The sequence below is a fragment of the Sceloporus undulatus genome, chromosome 6 (genome assembly GCF_019175285.1).
Source record: "Sceloporus undulatus isolate JIND9_A2432 ecotype Alabama chromosome 6, SceUnd_v1.1, whole genome shotgun sequence".
Taxonomy (NCBI): Eukaryota; Metazoa; Chordata; class Lepidosauria; order Squamata; family Phrynosomatidae; genus Sceloporus; species Sceloporus undulatus.
Genome location: NC_056527.1, coordinates 17,907,655 through 17,927,425, shown reverse-complemented (window position 1 = coordinate 17,927,425; position 19,771 = coordinate 17,907,655). Strand labels below are relative to the sequence as shown.

The following is a 19,771-nucleotide window of genomic DNA, read 5'->3' as shown; positions in this document are numbered from 1 at the left end:
TTGACTTTACCAAGTGAATAAACACACTACAGAGAGTGCTTTGCATTACATTTCAATGTAGGATTCATAGATATAGCCATGTTAGTCTGTAGAATCAGTATGCGGAGAGATCTTATAGGACCTTTGAGACTAACTGAAAGAAAGAAGTTGGCAGCATGAGCTTTCGTACACTTCAGACTGCTTTCTCAGATGCTTTTGGTGAAGCGAAAGCCAGGAACAGACATATATATGCCATAGGTATGTGAGAATATCAATTCAAATTCAAAATCCTGTGGGTAAATAAATGAAGTACATCTATTATACTAATAAAAATGTCGATGTAGATTTGTCCAGGTAAAATATTTAGGAGGCAGAATACTTTTACTCCATGTGGAATCAAGCTTTTATCAGACTATAAACTTTTACCATTTCGTTTTTCTTGTCGGATGATGTTATGGCATTCTGCATGAAGGAACTGTAAGTGTTCGGCTACCATTCGTTGTTGGCATTCATTAATTACTTTGCCATAGGAGCTGGGGTGCAAGTATTTTCGACATCTCATTTCTTCATCTTTTAATCTACTTAAAACCTAAGAGCAATTTTCAAGATAGAGAATATGATAAAATACTCAGAAAGAAGGATTGGAAAGAATATTGAAGGTTGAAACAACAGAGTAAAATACTAGGCAGTAGTATAGTACAATGGGTACGTTTTTCAAACCATACTCTTGTGAATATAATTCTCTTCTTTTGGCCAACAATAGCCTGTTGAGTGTATTAAATACACTGCAAAGTGACCAAGGAGAAGTACTTCTTATGTGATTTCAGCAACAAAATTACCCAGGATCACTCAACACAGATTAGTTATGCCCTAGTTCAGGGGTAGGCAACCTGCGGCCCGCGGGCCGGATGCGGCCCGGCAAGGCCTTGGGACCGGCCCCCGGCCTGGTCCTGCCACCGATTGCCGCTGGGGCCTTAGGGGGGCAATTGTCTATAGAAGCTTCAGAAACATGCATTTATATTAACATTTTTTAAAGAATCAGCAATTTTTTTTCACGTGTCCTCCATTTTTTTAAAAAAGGTGTCTTCCATTTGAAAATTTTGTCCTACATTTGTCCTGGTTTATTTATATATTTAATTTTTTAAAAATTATTTATTTATTTATTTATTGGCTTCGGCCCCCCAGTTGTCTGAGGGACAGCAACCCGGGCCCCGGCTCAAAAAGGTTGCCTACCCCTGCCCTAGTTTATCTCAGTTGTATACTGTCCTTGTATATTTAGTGTACATTGGTGTAACATGGGAATTCTACTAAAAAAAGAGAGGCAGAAGATGATTTAACAAGATTCCAGACAACCCATTCATGAGAATCTTCTACAGGTTAAAAACTACACTGCATCCTGTGACATGAGGGAAGGCTGTTTCAGAAGGAAAAATCCATCTTAACCTCTCTGAAAGGGTAGAGTTTTTGCAACTGTGGTTTAGTATCCTGGTTATTACACAGTTAAATCAAAGTGTCTTGTTTTGGATATAATGGGAAACTAAGTTTAACCTAAGCCAAACCTAAGTTTAACAAGATAGCACAATGAAGGAAGGGGATGGTGAAGAGGAAGGATGTGGTCCAAATTTTGTTCCTAGCTTGCTAAGAATGTACATCCAAACCAGTCTGAAAGTCACCTTTGAAGTCAGTTAAGACCATAGCATCTTTTTGTGAAAGTCCATTTACTTCATATATCTTTATTTAACTCTAGCTGTTTATATTCCAGTTTTCATTGCCAAAGGGAAAAAAGAGAAGCAGCTTACATAACAATAACAATAAAAACAAAACCAAAAAGTTTCTGAGTTTGAAGAAAGCAGCAAAAATGAAAGATAACCAGCTTGTAATCTTGGTATAACGTCAGAAAGTTCAAAAGCAAATCACCTTTTATCAAAAGCCAACCTAAAAAGAAGTAACAGTCTAGCAACCATATGAGAGTTGGAGCAGGGTATTTCACTATGTGGGCACTACAACTACAAAGGTACTTCTCCTCATGCTTCACTGGAAAAAATTAAAGCAAGCCCCTGGATGCTGATAAAACAACAGGAAAGGCAGCAATAATTGAATGTACAGTGCATCCTTTCCTTACGTGAGGGATCCATTCCGGACCCCCTCAAGTAAGGCAAATACTGTGTATGCTCAAGCCCCATTGAAAACAATGTGGCTCGTGTGTGCAGCGTGGCACGGGCGCCATGAACATGCACAGCATTGCTTCTTTTGTTATGCATCTGTGTATGATGCAGGCACCCTCATCTAGCAACTGTCCTTTAAAAAATATCTTCCATACTTCAAATACTGATGACTTAGAATGCTTACTAAGGAGATGATCAAAAGGCTGAACTTCATTTATAGAGAACATGCTCTGCCAACAAATATTGTGTGCAGTATGATTATACTGAAGGTAACTCAATTCCAATAAATTCAAAACCAAGAAATAATGCTTATTTTAATATCTAGATAGGAATGAAGAATGTTAGCCCAGTTGCTGACTGTCTTCAGAACAGATGACCCCCCATGACACATCACAAGCTACTACTGAAATGTCTTTTTTCAGAAAGGAGCTCCACAAAAAGGAAAACAAGGACAGTGAGTATACAATAGTTGTAAGCCTCTTTGGATATAGCTCCTGGAGTCTTTGTGTCAGCAATGTATTTTCTTGGATGGACAATTTGATGGGAATTCAGGAACTGATAGCTGTGTCCTATTCCTATTCCGATAGCTGCTGGTTCTGCTGTTACTTGGACCTCTGCCTTCCAAGTGCCATCTAAGAAGCAGAGCCCTCCCTCCAGTTCATCTGGTGTCATCCGGCCATGGAAGGAGAGATGCAGGTCCAGCTCCATCGGGCCTGGCCTGAGCTAAGAAGCAGAGCCCTCCCTCCAGTCCATCTGGTGCCATGGAGGGAGAGATGCAGGTCCAGCTCCATCAGACCTGGCCTAGATTAAGAAGCAGAGTCCTCCCTCCAGTCCATCTGCCTTGGTCCAGGACTGAGAAGGAGAAAAGAACCGCTGGACCTGATCCCCTTCCCCACCACCATTCCCTTCTCTTCTTTTGTCATGTCTTTTTGATTGTAAGCCTGAGGACAGGGAACCATCTAAATAATAATAATAATAATTTATTATTATTATTATTATTATTATTATTAGCCGCTCTGAAAGCCTTTAGGGCTGAAGAGCAGGGTATAAATATCATAAATAAATAAATATTCCTAAAGGTGTCCTACTGTTCAGTTCCATCCCATTACCACAGAGGTGCTGCAGTATTGGACCTTCCCATTTAGAGAACATTCCTTTTGTCCCTGGGCTGGCAACTGAACTGTTAGGAGACATCTTACCATAAAGTTTACAGAATACAAGAAGTATTAGTTCCATGACCCTATTTGAAAAATATGGCAACATATTCTGATACATTTTCCTTATGCATAAATAGGAGCTTCTTACCTTTTCCATATACTGTGAGCAGTTTGATTCTTGCATTAAATTTGAAGCTTCTTGTTTATAATACTCCCCAGTTTCATTCAGAAACGGACACTCAAATATTTCCTGATAAAACTAAATTGAAAGATTCTGATCAAGTACAAATATGGTAAGGCACAGAAAAATCAAACATCACAATTAACCAAGATAAAGAAGGAGCGGTTTTTTTACCTTTAGAGGGAATTTTTTCTTATACTGTTCAACATGAACAAAGGAGTTAATAACCCCATGGATTACTTTCTGATTTGGATCTTCTCCGCAACGATCACTGAAAGATGGAAAAAATTGAAAAAGGGAATTAAACTTTCCGTAAAACATTAAAAATGTGTGTTATTTACATACAGCCCAGGCTACAACACCCGACAGAGAAATTGTTAAAACCACTGGCCCTTCCCAGAAATTGTACACTTGTTGGGTTTTTTTTGTAATTCACAAACACAAATTACACCTCTTTGGAGAATACAGATCTCAAAAAGAAAATAAATAAATAAAATAGGCACATATTTTAGGGTAATGGAAGAAGAGGAGGTTTGAATTTGCAAGTCAGACCCCATCTACAGTGCAGCTTAAAGCCCTTTCTGCACATGTCATAAAAGTCAATGCAAATCAATAACAAACTGAAAACCAGATAATATTTATTACTATGCTTACATAAATATAATAGAACGTTGTTGTGATTAGGTAATACAGTAAGTCCTTGGTATCTGCGGGGGATCCATTCCAGTGTCTCCCCCCCATGGATACCAAAATCTGTGGACATTCAAGTCCCACTGACCCAAATGGAGGTGCAGCTACATTGCCATTTAGGACAAGGGGACTGAAAGCTGTCCATCCGTCCTTCCTTCCTTTCCCTCCGAGGCTTCTTCCTGGAGCTTGACTTCAGGGTTGGTTCGGAGGCAGAGGCTGGTGCTCAGTCAGCTGGAGGGAGCCGGCGCAGGGTCTTGGAGCCTAGAGACTCTGCCCTGGGTATTGGGGCTGTGGTGGTTCTGAGACCCAAGACCCAGCTCCAGCTCCCTCCAGCTGACAGGGTTCAGCCTCCACCCCTGAAGCCCAACCTGGGGCAAAAGCCTTGGAGGGGAAGGAAGTTAGTTCAGTCCCATTGTCCACAATGGCGGGGCGGTTGTGTGCATGCGCTGACATTGGGGACAGTAGTCTTGCTGTCCACAGATGCTCAAATTTTCAAATGGCAAGTCAACGGATACCGAGGTCCCACTGTGCTGCCCACACATATTACATGGAAAAACGAACCTTAAAAAAAAAACCATTAAAATTATGTGCAAAGTATTCCTAAGTCACTTTTGTACCCCTTAGCCCCAATACAGAAAGATATGTGTTATCTTGATGAGAAAGTGAGTGGAACACTGGATTTCAACTGTTATGCCAAAACCAGTCCACATGTATCAACTTGATTTATTGGCAGAAAGCTTCATTTCTTCCACATTACTAATTATGTGAGTGTTCTAGAACACAAAGGTTTAGTAGGAGAGGCAGAATCTTGTCCACAGCATTTGTATACAAAAATAAACATTACAACACTTGTTTCCTTTATTGCCCACTCTGCAGAACACTTCAGATCCTAGCTGAAGCTTCTGGGAATTCGTCTTATCAAAAGACAAAAGTAAATCCACTCATGGAGAGCAGAACAATGGTACAGTACTATATATGGGCCCTCAACTGTAATAACACCCTGACCTAAAGTGTGGGTTACATCAGCAGCATCACTACTTTTCCTTTTCAAATATTTTTGAGAGGACACAGAGAGGAGAGAAAAAGTAGATTAAAAAAAAAAAAAACACAAGAGGAAAACCAAAACTACAACAGGGTTGTATGTCACAGTTTGAGATTAAATAGTCCTATGACCATTATTTCAGACCAAAAATGAGTGCACACCAGCAGGAAAGGAGCCAAGAGAAAGGCAATTTCATTCCATCAGCATGTTGCTCTGTTAAGAACAGGCAGAGGGGAAAGGATGGTTTTGATATTTAATAATAGGCAGCTAACACTACATTGTTATTTATGCCAAGAGATTAAAGTCTGAAACTCATGCCGCCAACACAGCAGACATCCTTTAGTCTGAATTAAATATCAAATAAAAGATATAACACTGACGCCATAGCTCAAACAAACCACAATGACCTCCTCCTCTTCTACAATAGGTAATGAAAAAGCAGAAGCTTTTAAAGCAGTGGTTTTCAAACTTTGTTCTCCATTTGTTTTGGACTTCCGCTCCAGAAGTCCCAGTTATCTTGACCAATAGTCAGGAATTATGGGAGCTAGAGTCCAAATCATCTGGAGGACCATAGGTTGGGAAACACTGCTTTAGAGGGACAGAAAATGAGCCCAAGAAAAAGCTAATTTAAAAAAAAATACTAGAAAGGCTGAGATGAACTTGGTTTGGACCTTCCCAGATGTTCTGGAATCAGAAAAAGTTAAGATATGCTACCTCACATCGATCCCTGATGCATTTTGACACAGAGGTCTTGTGAAAAATAGCATGTCCACGTCCATCCCAGTGACTCTTATCATGCTGGATTTGTTCCTTTTATTTCTTGTCTTGTTCATTACAGAAATGCATTATATACACAAACCAAAAATTCTACAAATCATAAAAGAAAAACAGCCTTAGTGAGAGGTGAATGACAAGCTGGGTACTCATTTTAGTGACCTCAGAAGGATGCCAGGCTGAGTCGACCCTGAGCCCCTGACTATTATTGAACTCGTAATCTTGTGGTTTGTGAGGGAGTGGCTGCAGTATTGGCATTTAACTACTGTGCCACCAGGGCTCAATGGCAGCACACAAATGCAGCTGCATCAGCATTAGGGACAATGAGACTTCAAGTGACATCCATTTTTCCCAGTGGCAGCACAGCTACATGCACACACCTCCATTGCGGTCAAGGGGGGCTGTCCCTAATGGTGCTGTGGCCATGTGTACACGCTGCCATTGGGGACAAGGTGGGCTTGATGTCCGCAGATGCTCAAATCCATGGATGGAAAGCTCTAAGAATCTCACAGTCTGTATAGCACTGGCTAGGAGCTGCAGTCCAACAAAGTAACCTTTCCAAGCTCTGGTTCATAATGCTTTACAACTTTAAAGAGCTGTTGTTGTTGTGTGCCTTCAAGTGCCTTCAGTCTAAGGCAAACCTACCATGTGATTTTCTTGGCAAGATTTGTTCAGAGCAGGTTTCCCTTTGTTTTCATCTGAGTCTAACAGAGTGTGACTCAGTGGGTTTCCACGACCGAGCAGGGATTCAACCCCTGGTCTCCAGAGGTGTAGTCCAATGCTCATACCACTACACAACATTGGCTCACAACTTTAAAGGGAACAGCAAAATACGTGAAAAAATATTTTGTTACAGAAAAATATAGCAAAATGATAGTATAAATTTGTGCTAAAAGATCATGCTGTAATAATTGCGTACATCATTAAAGTACTGACGTACACACTTATAGCATGATCTTATAGCACGAATTCGTACTATCATTAAGTTGATATCTTTAAGGTGCCATAGGACTGTAGTTCTTGCAACTTCAAAGTTCCTACAAACTGACATCTTAATACTGTAAGTGAAGTCCCATGTGTAACTCAGCTTCTTGTTTTCATCCAGAGAGGTTTTCTTGATGGCATCAAGTAAGTTAAAATACCACGTTACAGTGGGCCCTTGGTATCCATTCCAGATCCCCCCCGCAGATTCATGGACACTCAAGCCCTATTGTCCTCAATGGTGGTGTGGCCATGCAGCCTGGCCACCACTAGGGACAATGGGACTTCACCTGATGCATCCTCCCTCCCCGCTTTCACATGAGGCAGCAGGCAGCTGGTAGAAAGGGACCGCCACAGCCACTGCCGCAGCTCCCTCCTGTTCCTCCTCCTCCACAGCTTCCTCCCACCTCCTCCTGACTCTTCCTCCTCCATGGCTTCTTCCTTCCTTCTCCTGCTTCCTTCGCCCTCTTCCTTCCGCTCCTTCCTCCCCCTCCTCCACAGCTTCTTCCTTCCTCCTTCTCCTGTCTCTTCCTTGCTCCTCTTCCTCTGGCCCCCCAAGGGCTTGCCATCCACAGATGCTTAAATCTGCAGATGGCGAGTCCACGGATATGGAGGGTCCACTGTATACAGAAAAAGTGCATAATCCTAACAAGGGACTGTTGCCCAGCATGCCAAACTTCTACTGCAATCTGGTAAAACATGGGTGGAAATCTTGTAGCCCATGAGATGCTACTGGACTGCAACCTGATTTGTAATCCTTTAAAAAAAAAATCACCTTATTTATGCAGTCGGCCCTTCTTATCCATGAATTTTTTGTGCATGGATTCAAGCATCCACGGCTTGAAAATATTCAAAAAAGTATAAATTCCAAACAGCAAACCTTGATTTTGCCATTTTATTTAAGGGACACCATTTTGCTATGCCACTGTATTTAATGGGATTTTGCTACCCACAGAGGGTCCTGGAACTAAACCCCAGTGGATAACAAGGGCCCATTGTATTGCCATTGGTAGTAAACAAAACCAACTGTTCATTGACTGAGGCCTCAAGTATTAATATATGTAACAATGAAAATGTATCCATCTATCCACACACACTCAAAAAGTTAGATGGGACAACACAAACACAAAATGGCCACCCTTGGGCACCCATTCTTACAAAACTACTATAAACCAGGACAAGAAGCTAAAATGGACAGCTGAACATGAAATAATCAAAGAAAGTAAAAATGTGGATTTTAAGAAATGACAGGAAATGTCCTAATACCCACACTATTTTGTTAATATAATATCAGGAAATAAAAGCCATAAGGAAGATCTTTGATCCACTCTGTAGGATACTGTACTTAATCATTCATTCTGCAGTTAATGCTATTATTCTCAACTGCAGTGAGTTATTTAGTAGTGATTGATTTGACACACGGCACAGTTGTTGTTGTGTGCCTTCAAATCACTTCCAACTTATGGTGACCCTAAGGAGACCAGGGTCCGATTCCCAGCTTGGCCATGAAACCCACTGGGTGACCTTGGAGAAGTCACGTGCTTTCAGCTTCAGGGGAAGGCAATGGAAAACCTCTGAACAAATCTTGCCAATAAAATCCCATGATAGGGTCACCGTAAGTCAGAAACAACTTGAAGGCACACAACAACAAGACAACCCTATCATAGTGTCTCTTGGCAAGATTTGTTCAAAGGGTTTTTTCCTTTGTCTTCCTCTGAAGCTGAAAGAGTATGACATGCCCAAAGTCACCCAATGGGTTTCCATAGCTGAGCAGGAATCTGAACTCTGATTTCCAAAGTCACAGTCTGACACTCAAGCCACTAATTATTTATTTTAGTAAATTTAAAAATGTTTCTAAGATGGACATTCTGGATTAACTGCATCTGCCTTAAATCTGCAGCTAAAACTTTAAAGAAAATTCTGTCACTCTGTAATGGACTTTGTAAATGAGAGTGGATAATACTGAGGGCATGTTGAAATCTTACAAAAATGAAATGATCTTATGTAGTTGCTCTTTGCTACTGTAGTAAAGGTGCTGGAAATTCTATGCCATCTGCTGGCAGACTCAGGGCAGGAAAAATCAAGGAGATCAAGAAAAAAAAATCTCACAGTATCAACAAGACTATCAGGCTGCCTAGACATGTCTGGCTTCTCTATGCATTTGCTAACATGCTATAGAAAATGCAAGGTCATTTGCAATCAGAGCCTTACCCTGTAACAAGGCTGACTGACAGAAGTAGCTGAAGCTTGCATTGCTGATGAGCTCTGTAATACATTCAGAATTTTAGAAAGAGTTCTAGATCTAGTGTCAGTCCTTTTTCACATTTACACTATACTCAATAAGGCCTAATGTAAAGTGCATTTTTAAAGATGAAATCTAATAACAGAATCATACTAATGTTTTAGGCCTGTGTGCAAAAGTAGTAGGACAGTGTTCTCTACCTAGCACACTACAGAGCATGTTTTGCTCTGTCCATCCCCTACCAGTGTAGTAATAATTGCCAAAGATGGTGGGAGGGACTTGTATTCTAATATTATTGGAGAAGGGAGATTTTAGAATACCACAACAGAAGAATGAGTTCAACGTTCCACAGCAAAAGCAGAAATAAGTCCCCTGGAAACATCTTCTATTTGATAGGTTACATTTCCTACTTTTATATATGAACTCACAGGTCAAAATGTTTTGGGTTTTTTTGGCTTGGATATGTTGCCAACATATGCATTTTATATTAAAAAAAATTACCATTATTCCAAGTAAAATGGACCAACAGCCTTACACACAATTATAGCTAAAATCAAACACACACAGCTCTCAGATTAGTTGTGGCTATACACAGACACACACAACACCACCCTCCAATAATGTATCAAAGAACGCACTCACTTTTTGATTTCACGGAGGAGCATTCGAATGAGGATGCCCTGTAAAGGCTCAATCATTAATCTCCTCCACATATCAAGTGCTAGCTGTTAGGACAAACGTATAACAGAAACATGTCAGTCACAAATCATTCATTTATTCAGATTTTTAAAAAAGCTGTTCAGCTGTATTAACTACAGGTAGGGTTGTAGTATCTTTAAAATGCCTAAAATCACCAATTACATTAAATAGGTAACACACATATACTGAACATTATCACTGACTAGTCAAAAACGATCTGAACTTGTCCTTTTAAAAAACCCTAAAATGCCAGTAGGATATCCAAAAAGGAAAAATTGGTCTCCTAAAGCAATTTCATTCATATATAAATCAGTGTTTTTTAACATGTTGGTGTCATTCCTATGTCACCTTTTAAAATATATGCTTACATTTTATACTATTGTGCATGCTGAGCAATCTCACATTAGATGCCATTGAAATGAATGAAGGAAGCTAGCCATTATAATAACAACAACAACAACAACAACAACAACAACAACTTTATTACGGCCATTTGGCCAGTACAAGAAGTGTTAAAAAACACATGGTTAAAATTAGAAGCTAGCCATTATACAAGTCTCTTTGACTTTAATGGGAAATGGATATAACTAATGTAGCTGGATCCACACCATTTTTTAAAAATGAAGCAGTATTAATAGTACTCTGGATATGCCCATTATTTTTTTTTAGCAACAGGCTTACCGTATTTTCTGGAGTACAAGATGACTTTTTGACCCTCTAAAATTGGGTCAAAAGTTGGGGGCCGTCTTGTACACTGGGTGCGCTCTCTGGGCCGCTGGCTTCTCAGGCCTCCGGAGGCCTGGGGAGCCGGCAGCCCCACGCCGGCTTCTAAGGGGCCTCCAAGGTCCTTTAGAAGTCAGCGCGCGTGCTCTCTGGGCCGCCGGCTTCTCAGGCCTCTGGAGGCCTGGGGAGCTGGCAGCCTTGCGCCGGCTTCTAAGGGCCTTCTGAGGCCCCTTAGAAGCCAGCGCGCGTGCTCTGGGGACACTGGCTTCTCAGGCCTCCGGAGGCCTGGGGAGCTGGCAGCCCCGCGCCAGCTTCTAAGGGGCCTCTGAGGCCTCTGCTGGCTTCTCAGGCCTCCGGAGGCCCCTTAGAAGCCGGTGCGCGACTGCACGGCCGGCTGCCGGCTCTCAAGGAATAGGGGTAGCCTTGTACGGTGAGTAAATCCTAAACTCTATTTTTTTATAATAAAAGTTGAAGGTCGTCTTATACGCCAGAAAATACGGTAATACTAATCTGAACTACCTTTTATGTCATCCGAAATTCAAAAATTAAAAGTGATTACAAGTGCGGGTAAGAGGAATTAGCACTTTTCCGGTACAGATGAGAGTGGTACTATATAAAATCAGACCTCACGCCTACCCAAGAAAAAGAAGGCATCAACTGTGAAGTTTAGCCATTTAAGATCCTAAATATCACTTCTCTAATAAATGTTAAGAATGTGTCATGTGGGTGCCCTTGTACTCCCCTAAAATAACTTTGGGAAGAACTAAAAAAAATTGTCCCCCTACACCCATTAGAGGGCATAACGGGTAGAGCAGAAAAACAGCTTCAAATGGTAAGATTTGGGGCCATTTATATATGGGTGTGTATGTGCAGCTCTTTCAGGTCCAGCAGGGAATGTGTTATCACCTACAAAGCCCTACATGGTCTGGGTCCAGTCTATTTGAAGGAACGCCTCCTCCCATATAATCCTTCCCGTACACTCCGTTCCTACGGGAAAAATCTTTTACATCCAAAAAAGACCAGATTGGCAGTGACCTCCCGGAGGTCTTTTTCTGCTATGGATCCAAAAGCTTGGAATGACCTGCCGGAAGAGATTCGCCAATTATCCTCATTGGAGGCTTTTAAAAAAGCGACAAAAACCCTTCTCTTCCGGCAGGCCTTCCCTGAGTGATAACCTCCCAGAACCGATTCTATCCGTCCTTCCTACTATATCTCCTCGTCATTCATGAATTGTAAAATAATCTTGTGATATTGTATTGCATTGTTACATATTTTAATCTGAAGAAGAAGAGCCCTCCCTCCGGTCCATCTGCCTTGGTCCAGGCCTCAGAGGGAGAGAAGAACTGCTGGACCTGATCCCCTCCCTTCCTCACCATTCCCTTCTCCTTTTGTGTTGTGTCTTTTAGATTGTAAGCCTGAGGGCAGGGAACCGTCTATTATCCCCTCTGTTGTAAGCCGCCCGGATTCCCAGTGATTGGGTGGCATATAAATAAATCCTAATAATAATAATAATAATAATAATAATAATAATGTTTTATGTTAATTTTATAGTTTGGGAGGGAGGGCTAGGTCAGGGTTTTGTGAGTTTTATTGCTTTTATATTGTATCATAAACTCTGTTGTTACCCGCCTCGATCCCCAAACGGAAGAGGTGGGATATAAATAAATATTTTATTATTATTATTATTATTATTATCCAACTTTTTTTTAACCTTAAGCACAGTTTCACACTAGAATAGATTGCCTCAGAGGGTTGAGAATTCTCCTTCATTGGCGGTCTTTAAACAAAGGTTGGATTGGTATCTTTCAGGAGTGCTTTAGTTGTGTATCCTTGCATAGAACTAGTTAGCCCTTGTGGTTTCTTCCAGTGCTAAGATTCTATGTATGGCTATATATTCTATGTACAGTTTTGAAATCTTGGGAAATTGCCCACCCTTCTTTTTTTTTTTAATCAGGCACTACTGTAAACAAATGGGTATTGCACTTTTCAACTACTTCGTAAAAGCTGACAGCTCTGTTAATCCAATAACTTTTTGTAAGTGACAATCTCACCAAACTACTGCACAATCACAACTACAGCCAGAAAGTAGCAAGCAAGAGTGAGGCAGTATTGAATATTTCACTGTCAAAACACATAGAGTCAATATAAAAATATGATTGTTCCACTGACCAGGGACGTAGCCAAGGAGGGGGGTTCTTGGGGTCCGGACCCCCCCCCCTTCCATAAGAAAAATGAATGGTGTGTGCTGCTGCGCCACCGCACCCAAGCCCCATTATAATGGTGGCACTTAGTCTGGACCCCCCCTTCCTAAAATCCTAGCTACGTCCCTGCAATGACTCAATAAAATGGGCTATTACTATCCTTAAAAATTAGAAATAGCTTTAATGGTAGGCTCTAGAACTTATTTTATTTATATGCACTCCCATATTTATCTCTCGGAATCCCTTCTGCAGAGTACATACCTCTCCAATCTCCATCAATGGCTCACTCATATCAACACCACCATAACCATACTGAAGATCAGCTTCAGTCAATTTGTTCTTTTTAATAAACTGGGTATTGAGGTATCTATGGAAACATGAAATATCACTATTCAGATGCTTTCTGGACATGTCTGCACCAGTAAAAACATAATTCACATTTGGTAAGAGAAAGCAGTGCAGCACTTATTGTTACAAAACTCAAAAATTGTGTTAAGAGACACAAAACACAACCAACATGCAGAAGATAGCAGTTAAATTACATAAACAAACTGAAAGTTTTTTGAACTCCTCCATTTTTTTCTGCAACCACAACTGTGAGGAGACCAGAGGTGTTAGCTTCTGACATTACTGAACATAAGGGGGAACCTGCAAATGTGTCCTTGGGTAAACACAATGAAAAATGATCTTTCAGCAGGAAGGTTACACAGCACCCGAGTTATCCTCTACTACAAAGTTTCCAAATAAAATAAACTTTTAAAATGAAACCCTTCTCCCACAATGGCTTCTTTTGCTATGAAATATTAAAGGGATGGCATTCAGTAAAAAACAGTTACATATATTATGTTAGAATACAAATAACATTGTCTTTTGCTTTCTTTAATATTTTGTAACTCTTCAAACATAGCAGTGTTGCAATTTGGCATTCTACTACAGTGGAAATAATTTTTTTCTTTTGTGTTTGACATAATACAGTAATAAAAACTGATAATTTTTTTTTAAAAAAATCTACTTTTTAAAATTATTTATTGCATTTTAAATTGTTGTCATCATCTGTTTTATGTTAACTGCATTATAATTCTGCTATCTTTATTTCCTCATTTACAATGTGCTTACACATTTAAGACTTGTTCTGAAAAGTTTGGGGCCTGACAAATTGAAGTACTTTGGGTCCTGACAAATTTCTTCAGATATTTTCAATCACATGTTTAGTCATAAAAATAAAGCCACAACTAAGGCTAAGGCTTCTGCTATGTCAATGAAGGAATAGGGCAGGGGTGTCCAGAAGCCCGTTTCATGACTATTCAACATTGTTGATCCTAGATCAAAGTTACTGCCCTACATCATGCAATTAACACAGAAGAATGTGAGTAAACATTATTAAAAAAGTCTTAAAATCAGAATGTAGCAAGAATAATTAAATTCATAATATAATGAAAGATTGGTGAACTAGGTTCAATTTTACTTTTGTGATTCCTTGTTGCTGAGTTCCTCTTAAGCAGGATTCCTTGATTCAAATTTAAGTTGTATAGGGAGATATTTAATTGCTGCTTTTGGAATAGTCTGTACCACATTTTAAACCTCAGAGTTCTCCTAAATGTAGTCCAAGTTAGCACAGTAACAACAAGATAATAACAGGAGTCACACACTTTACTGTCATCTCTTCACAGAATGTTTAAATGCAATACAGGTACGATGGTCTGTCTACTTACAACTGTACTTGCTTATAAGAAAATATACTTTCCAGTAGATATCAGTTCCAAAACTTTAAAAGCTACCAGTTTACTCTTCTACCTTATCCATGTCTTAGGTGCTTTCCAGACTGGTGCTTTGTGCCGGCCTGGATGTGCTAGGGTTGCCCGAGGGCGGCGCCACCGCACACCCTGCAACCCTAGCACGTCGCGGCAGTGTGATAATGGCGGCGCCCTGTACACACAGGTGCCGCCATTATGACGTCATGGCTGGGCTGCAGCCAAATGGCATGGCGCTGGCATGACATCCCTGCAACGCTGCAGGGTGCTTGGGGCACCCTTTCAGCGGTGCCGGAAGGAGCTCCGAAACGGAGCTCCTTCTTGGGGAGCACTTTGTTCTCGCAGCCACCAAACGCCTGCAGGAATGAAGCCGGGGGAAAGGGGCCGAGTGGCCCCTTTCTTTCCTGGCAGCGGCTCCCTGGGGTGTCCTGGGGCATGAAGCCCCAAGGACACCCCTTTTCGGGACCAGGGAGAAGTGGCATTTTGCTGCTTCTCCCTGGTCCCGAAAAGCACCGGATTGGGGCCTCTGGGCTGCCACTATGGCTGCCCTGGCCCCAATATATGGCGCAAAGGGGCAGCTGCAGGCTGCCCCAAATGGGCAGTCTGTATCCCGCCTAAGGTTACATATGAAAAAAGGTCTGCCTCTACATAGATTTAGCAGTTTTCATATGTATAAGTAACTCAGATATGAATACAGTCATTCCTTCCGATTTACGGGGGTTCTGTTCCGTAACACACACACACCTGCAAATATTGGAGCCCCATTGTTTTTAATGGCCACACACTCCTGTGCACAGGCATACACAGTGGGCACATGCACCATTTTGTCCCCCCTGGCTTCCTGTTTGCAGGAATTCAAAACTGCAAATGGGAAGTCAGCGAATCCTAAGGTACAAATGTATTTCAAATATGTTTATTTTTCATATGCTCAAGTAACTCAGATTGTCTCATGTCTCAAAAATGCAGAGTTCAGAACAAATATGTACTACATAGAGAGGATCATATGGGTAGTCAACTCTAGTAGTCCATGTGTTTTTCATCTGAGGATGCTGTGGTATTCAGCATTTATAGCTTCCATTGCTGCTTGGAAACTCATTTTATTACAGTGGTACCTCGGGATACGAAATGATCGGGTTACGAAATTTCCGGGATACGAAAAAGTTGGATTGGCAAAAACTGTTTCGGGTTACGAAATATTTTTCGGGTTACGAAATTCATTTTGGCGCGAAATTCAAATGCTGCAAAGTGCAGCTATAGGCTTTCCAGTGCTAACAGAAAGCCTTTTCGGGTTACGAAATTTTCGGGTTACGAAAGGAATGGCGGAACGAATTAATTTCGTAACCCGAGGCACCACTGTACTCAGGAGTTCTTGTGGTGCAATTCAATGCCTTATTCAGAAGTAAGTCTATATTAGTTTGGTCCCTTCCAACTCTATGACTCTATGATAATCTCTATGAGTGGGGGCTACTTCTAGCAAAATAGGCAGAGGATAGCAGCCTCATATTATTCAGCTTGATAATCTAGGAACTTTCTAACAGCTCAACTCTAAAGACATTTTTGTCAATGAAAATGAGATTCATTTGCCTCGTATCTTCAGATGGAGCAAGAACACAATAGCATGATGGAAGAGTATCATATGCCTTTTCACCACATAATGGTGTTTTCACTGTGAACCAGGCATTATGCATGAGTCCTCAATTGCATGGATGCTGATTTGAAAAATCATGGGAAGCAGATGTCTACACAACTGGATACTCAAGAAGACAGTTTATTTTACACTGGAAGCTCTGTGTAATGATGATGCTTTGCCCACTTCTTACCAAACAACTACACTGTTGCTCCAGCTGACCTGATGAACCAGGCTTTCTTATCCACAGCTGTACACTCAGAAACTGGGTGCCACCTTTGCTTTTTATAGCAACTGAAGCCTTTTGTTATTCAACTTTTGGGGACGTGGTTAACATTTCTTCTCAATTAGTTGTTACATTAATTAAGCAAATTAGAATACTAAGGCCAATTTAACAGCCATTCCACAGAGTAAATTTTAAAAACATTGAATAAAAGCATGTTTGCAATGGATTACATTCAGACTTAGTCATACTTTAGTACAGTCACTGCAATAATGGGGGCAAATGATTCATAACTAAATCTGGATCTTACCCAAGGTATAAATGTTGTTCTTTAATTTTAAAAATTCTTATGGTGACTCATAAAAACATTAATTTCTGTTAATAATAATGGGTGTATTCTAGTTATGAATAAGCCTGGATTGAGCCCACTGTAACTAAGTAAATTCATAAGTAAAACACTGCTGGCAGTTGTAAACTTGTCACATATGACAATTCATAATTTTATCCTGAATGTCTCTCACATTTCAGTTGTAACGAATATCAGTCTTCTAGTAACTTTACACCTGTTCTGTTCTTTTTTGGGGGGAGGAGGGTATTAATTATACTTTGAATATATCTATAACTTACCTGTATAAACAGTCCATATAGTCTGCCCCTCTACTGTATTCATCCCAATATCTATGATACATTACCAGTATTTGTTCTTCAGAGTCCAGAACTCTCTATGGGGGGGAAAAAGGAAAAACATGAATTTAGTCATTCATGCTCTAATAATTAAATGTTACATTCACAATGTTAAATATTATGAATTACATTCACAAGACCAACTCCTTTTGTAACAAATTCTGTTTCATAAAATTGTTCAAATATGTTTTGGAGATACCAGTTTACCCTAATTAAAATACTGTATATGATTATACTGTTTTAGCAGGAAAACAATAAGCTATTAATCTTGATACACAGAAACATAAAGTCTATATTTTGCACACTCAATAGTTACCTTGTGCAAATGGCGTACATGATTTTCCAAAAAATTCTTAGTTTCCATATAAAGTCTCTCCCCCAGAGGCTCAGGATAGGCCACACATAAAGCATAAATGTCACTGGGTTTGAAGTTAAGGCTGAAATACATTTTGAAGTTTAACTAAAAATCTACTCAGGTTTCTTAAAAAAATAAAAAATAAACCTTGAGTTTCAAAGAGCACTGTGCATTCTCTAATAATGCTTCTGAGGACCTTCTCATCTGGGTACAAACTGGTGTGGGAACAAGTGTCTGAAAAGCACTAGTAGGTTTATAGGACACCATACATAGTCCTTTGGACCTACCCATTATTATTTACTTACTATGTAGGGCATTGTGTTAAGTTTTTTTTTTAAAGGAAAGAACAGTATTATTTGGCAAGTCTAGAATAAGAATCAGCCACCAGCAGAGAAAAATTATTTATACCTACTTGTATATTACTCAATATACTTTTTTCATTAGACAAATAAAGCCTGTAGTCAGAAAGGCTCCTCTCTCTATTATTATGTAATATCCCATGTTTCTCCTAGAGCGGGATCGAAGATAGCATATAATCTTTTGAAAACACAATTCAGCTAAAAGATTCTTAGTACAAACACTAATACACAATTCAACTGAACTATTTAAAAGTGCAGGCTAAAAATGCAAGTTAAAAGCAATTTCAAAAACATCTGCATAAAACGTTATTAGATACAAGGCAACATAGCAGCGGTATCTTGCACAGCATATTTGATTATTATAAACCTATTGTTTTCGAGAAGGACATTCTTCATTATGTCACTTTTTATTAAATTAAATAAAATTAAGGTTGGCAATACATGAAACACAATCTTTCCCAGGAAAGAAAACCTTTGAAATTTAAACAATCTAGAATAGCAGGATGCCATATCTGTAAACAAAAGTCCCACCCTCTTTTTAAAGCTTTCTTGGAAGATACAAGGATGAAATAAAGAGATCTGTTGAAAAAAAAGGGAGGGGGGCGCAAATGACGCACATTATACAAAACACACTGTCAATTTATCCTCTTTCCTAAACCATTCAAAATACAAAACAATGAAATAAGCAAGAGCTTTCTAGACAGCTCTGTTCCACAGCCAATGTGACTATATGGGACAAAAGCACGTTATTTCAATCTATTCATTTCCTTTCAAATTAGAAAAAAGAATTGCACAGACAGGAAATAAGTCAAAATTGCTAACAACCACCACCTAGTGTTTTCAACAACTTTTTCCGTCTCATTACTACCTTAGAGGCCTTTAAGAAGGCACTCAAAACGGATCTCTTCTGGCGGGCTTATCCACTGAATTCCATATAAAAAGGTTATGACGAATGCTCTTCCTTGACTATGATTGTTGGCTAATGGACGAATTGTAATTTTTAGAGAATTAATAGGAATTCTTGGTAAATTCAGTGTTAGTATTTTATTGTTGTATTGACTGTAAATTGTACTATGTGTCTTTTTTAAGGTTGTAATCCCGCCTCAATCTGTGCGAGAGGCGGGAAATATAAATAAACTATATTATTGTTATTGTTATTATTATATTTTTGATAGCAGGTTATTGGCAACAGAAAGCATATGTAAGGCCAGTTTTCTCCCAAGCACTACAAAATGTTGCTGAATATATGAGAAACTCTGAATGCATGGGAATTTTATTAATATCCTAAGTACTTTGCGATCAAAATTAATTGAAACTAACAACTAGTATTGCCCTAGTCAAATTATTCTGAAATAGCAAATGTGATACAAATTATGATTTTTCTTTTTAAAAAAGAGCTAGCCATCAATGCAGATATTTAAATGAAACATTGAACAAAGTCCTTGAAAGTGGAAGCACACTTGATTTCTAAAGTCTTTTTACATTAACAGTCTATGGCTAAAAAGAAACTCATTTTTGCAACCTAGCTTTCCTGTGATTGTAAGCACTCCAAACATCACCAGCAGCCAAGCAGTGCTGGCTGAGACCTCATGGCCTCAGAATCTGCAGGACACAGAATCTCAGAATCTACAGGCCACTTTTCAAAGGAAGGGGACAGGAAATGGATGGTGACAAGTTACCTAAACTTTTGGGGGAGAACACCAAGGTGGCCCACCTAAAGTTCTTTGCTCTTTTAAAATGTTCTCAATGCAGACAACAAAGACTATAATCTGAATCTATTTAATAGCACCAGAATGTATACTTTCAAGTCAGAATACTGTCTTGGGAAATGCCCTGCATTTGAACTTGATGGATGGGCTTTTGGCAACTATCAGGCCTTACTGAAGTAGTAAAGGATCAGTGTTGTGTTAGCTGGACTTGGAATATTTGCTTTCCCTG

The 19,771-nt window shown here is 39.8% G+C and overlaps 1 protein-coding gene across 2 annotated transcripts in view; it reads right to left on the bottom strand.

Annotated features, from left to right (window-relative positions):
- Positions 1 to 19,771, bottom strand: part of CUL2 (cullin 2) — a 49,871-nt gene that overhangs the window by 17,901 nt on the left and 12,199 nt on the right. For both annotated transcript variants that reach the window (XM_042474179.1, XM_042474178.1), the window contains exons 3-9: positions 17,436 to 17,538; positions 17,063 to 17,157; positions 13,096 to 13,201; positions 9,854 to 9,936; positions 3,657 to 3,753; positions 3,450 to 3,560; positions 406 to 568 (exon numbers count right to left, since the gene is read on the bottom strand). In XM_042474179.1, the coding sequence (XP_042330113.1) occupies positions 406 to 568; positions 3,450 to 3,560; positions 3,657 to 3,753; positions 9,854 to 9,936; positions 13,096 to 13,201; positions 17,063 to 17,157; positions 17,436 to 17,538 (758 nt within the window). The remainder of the gene's footprint in view (positions 1 to 405; positions 569 to 3,449; positions 3,561 to 3,656; positions 3,754 to 9,853; positions 9,937 to 13,095; positions 13,202 to 17,062; positions 17,158 to 17,435; positions 17,539 to 19,771) is intronic.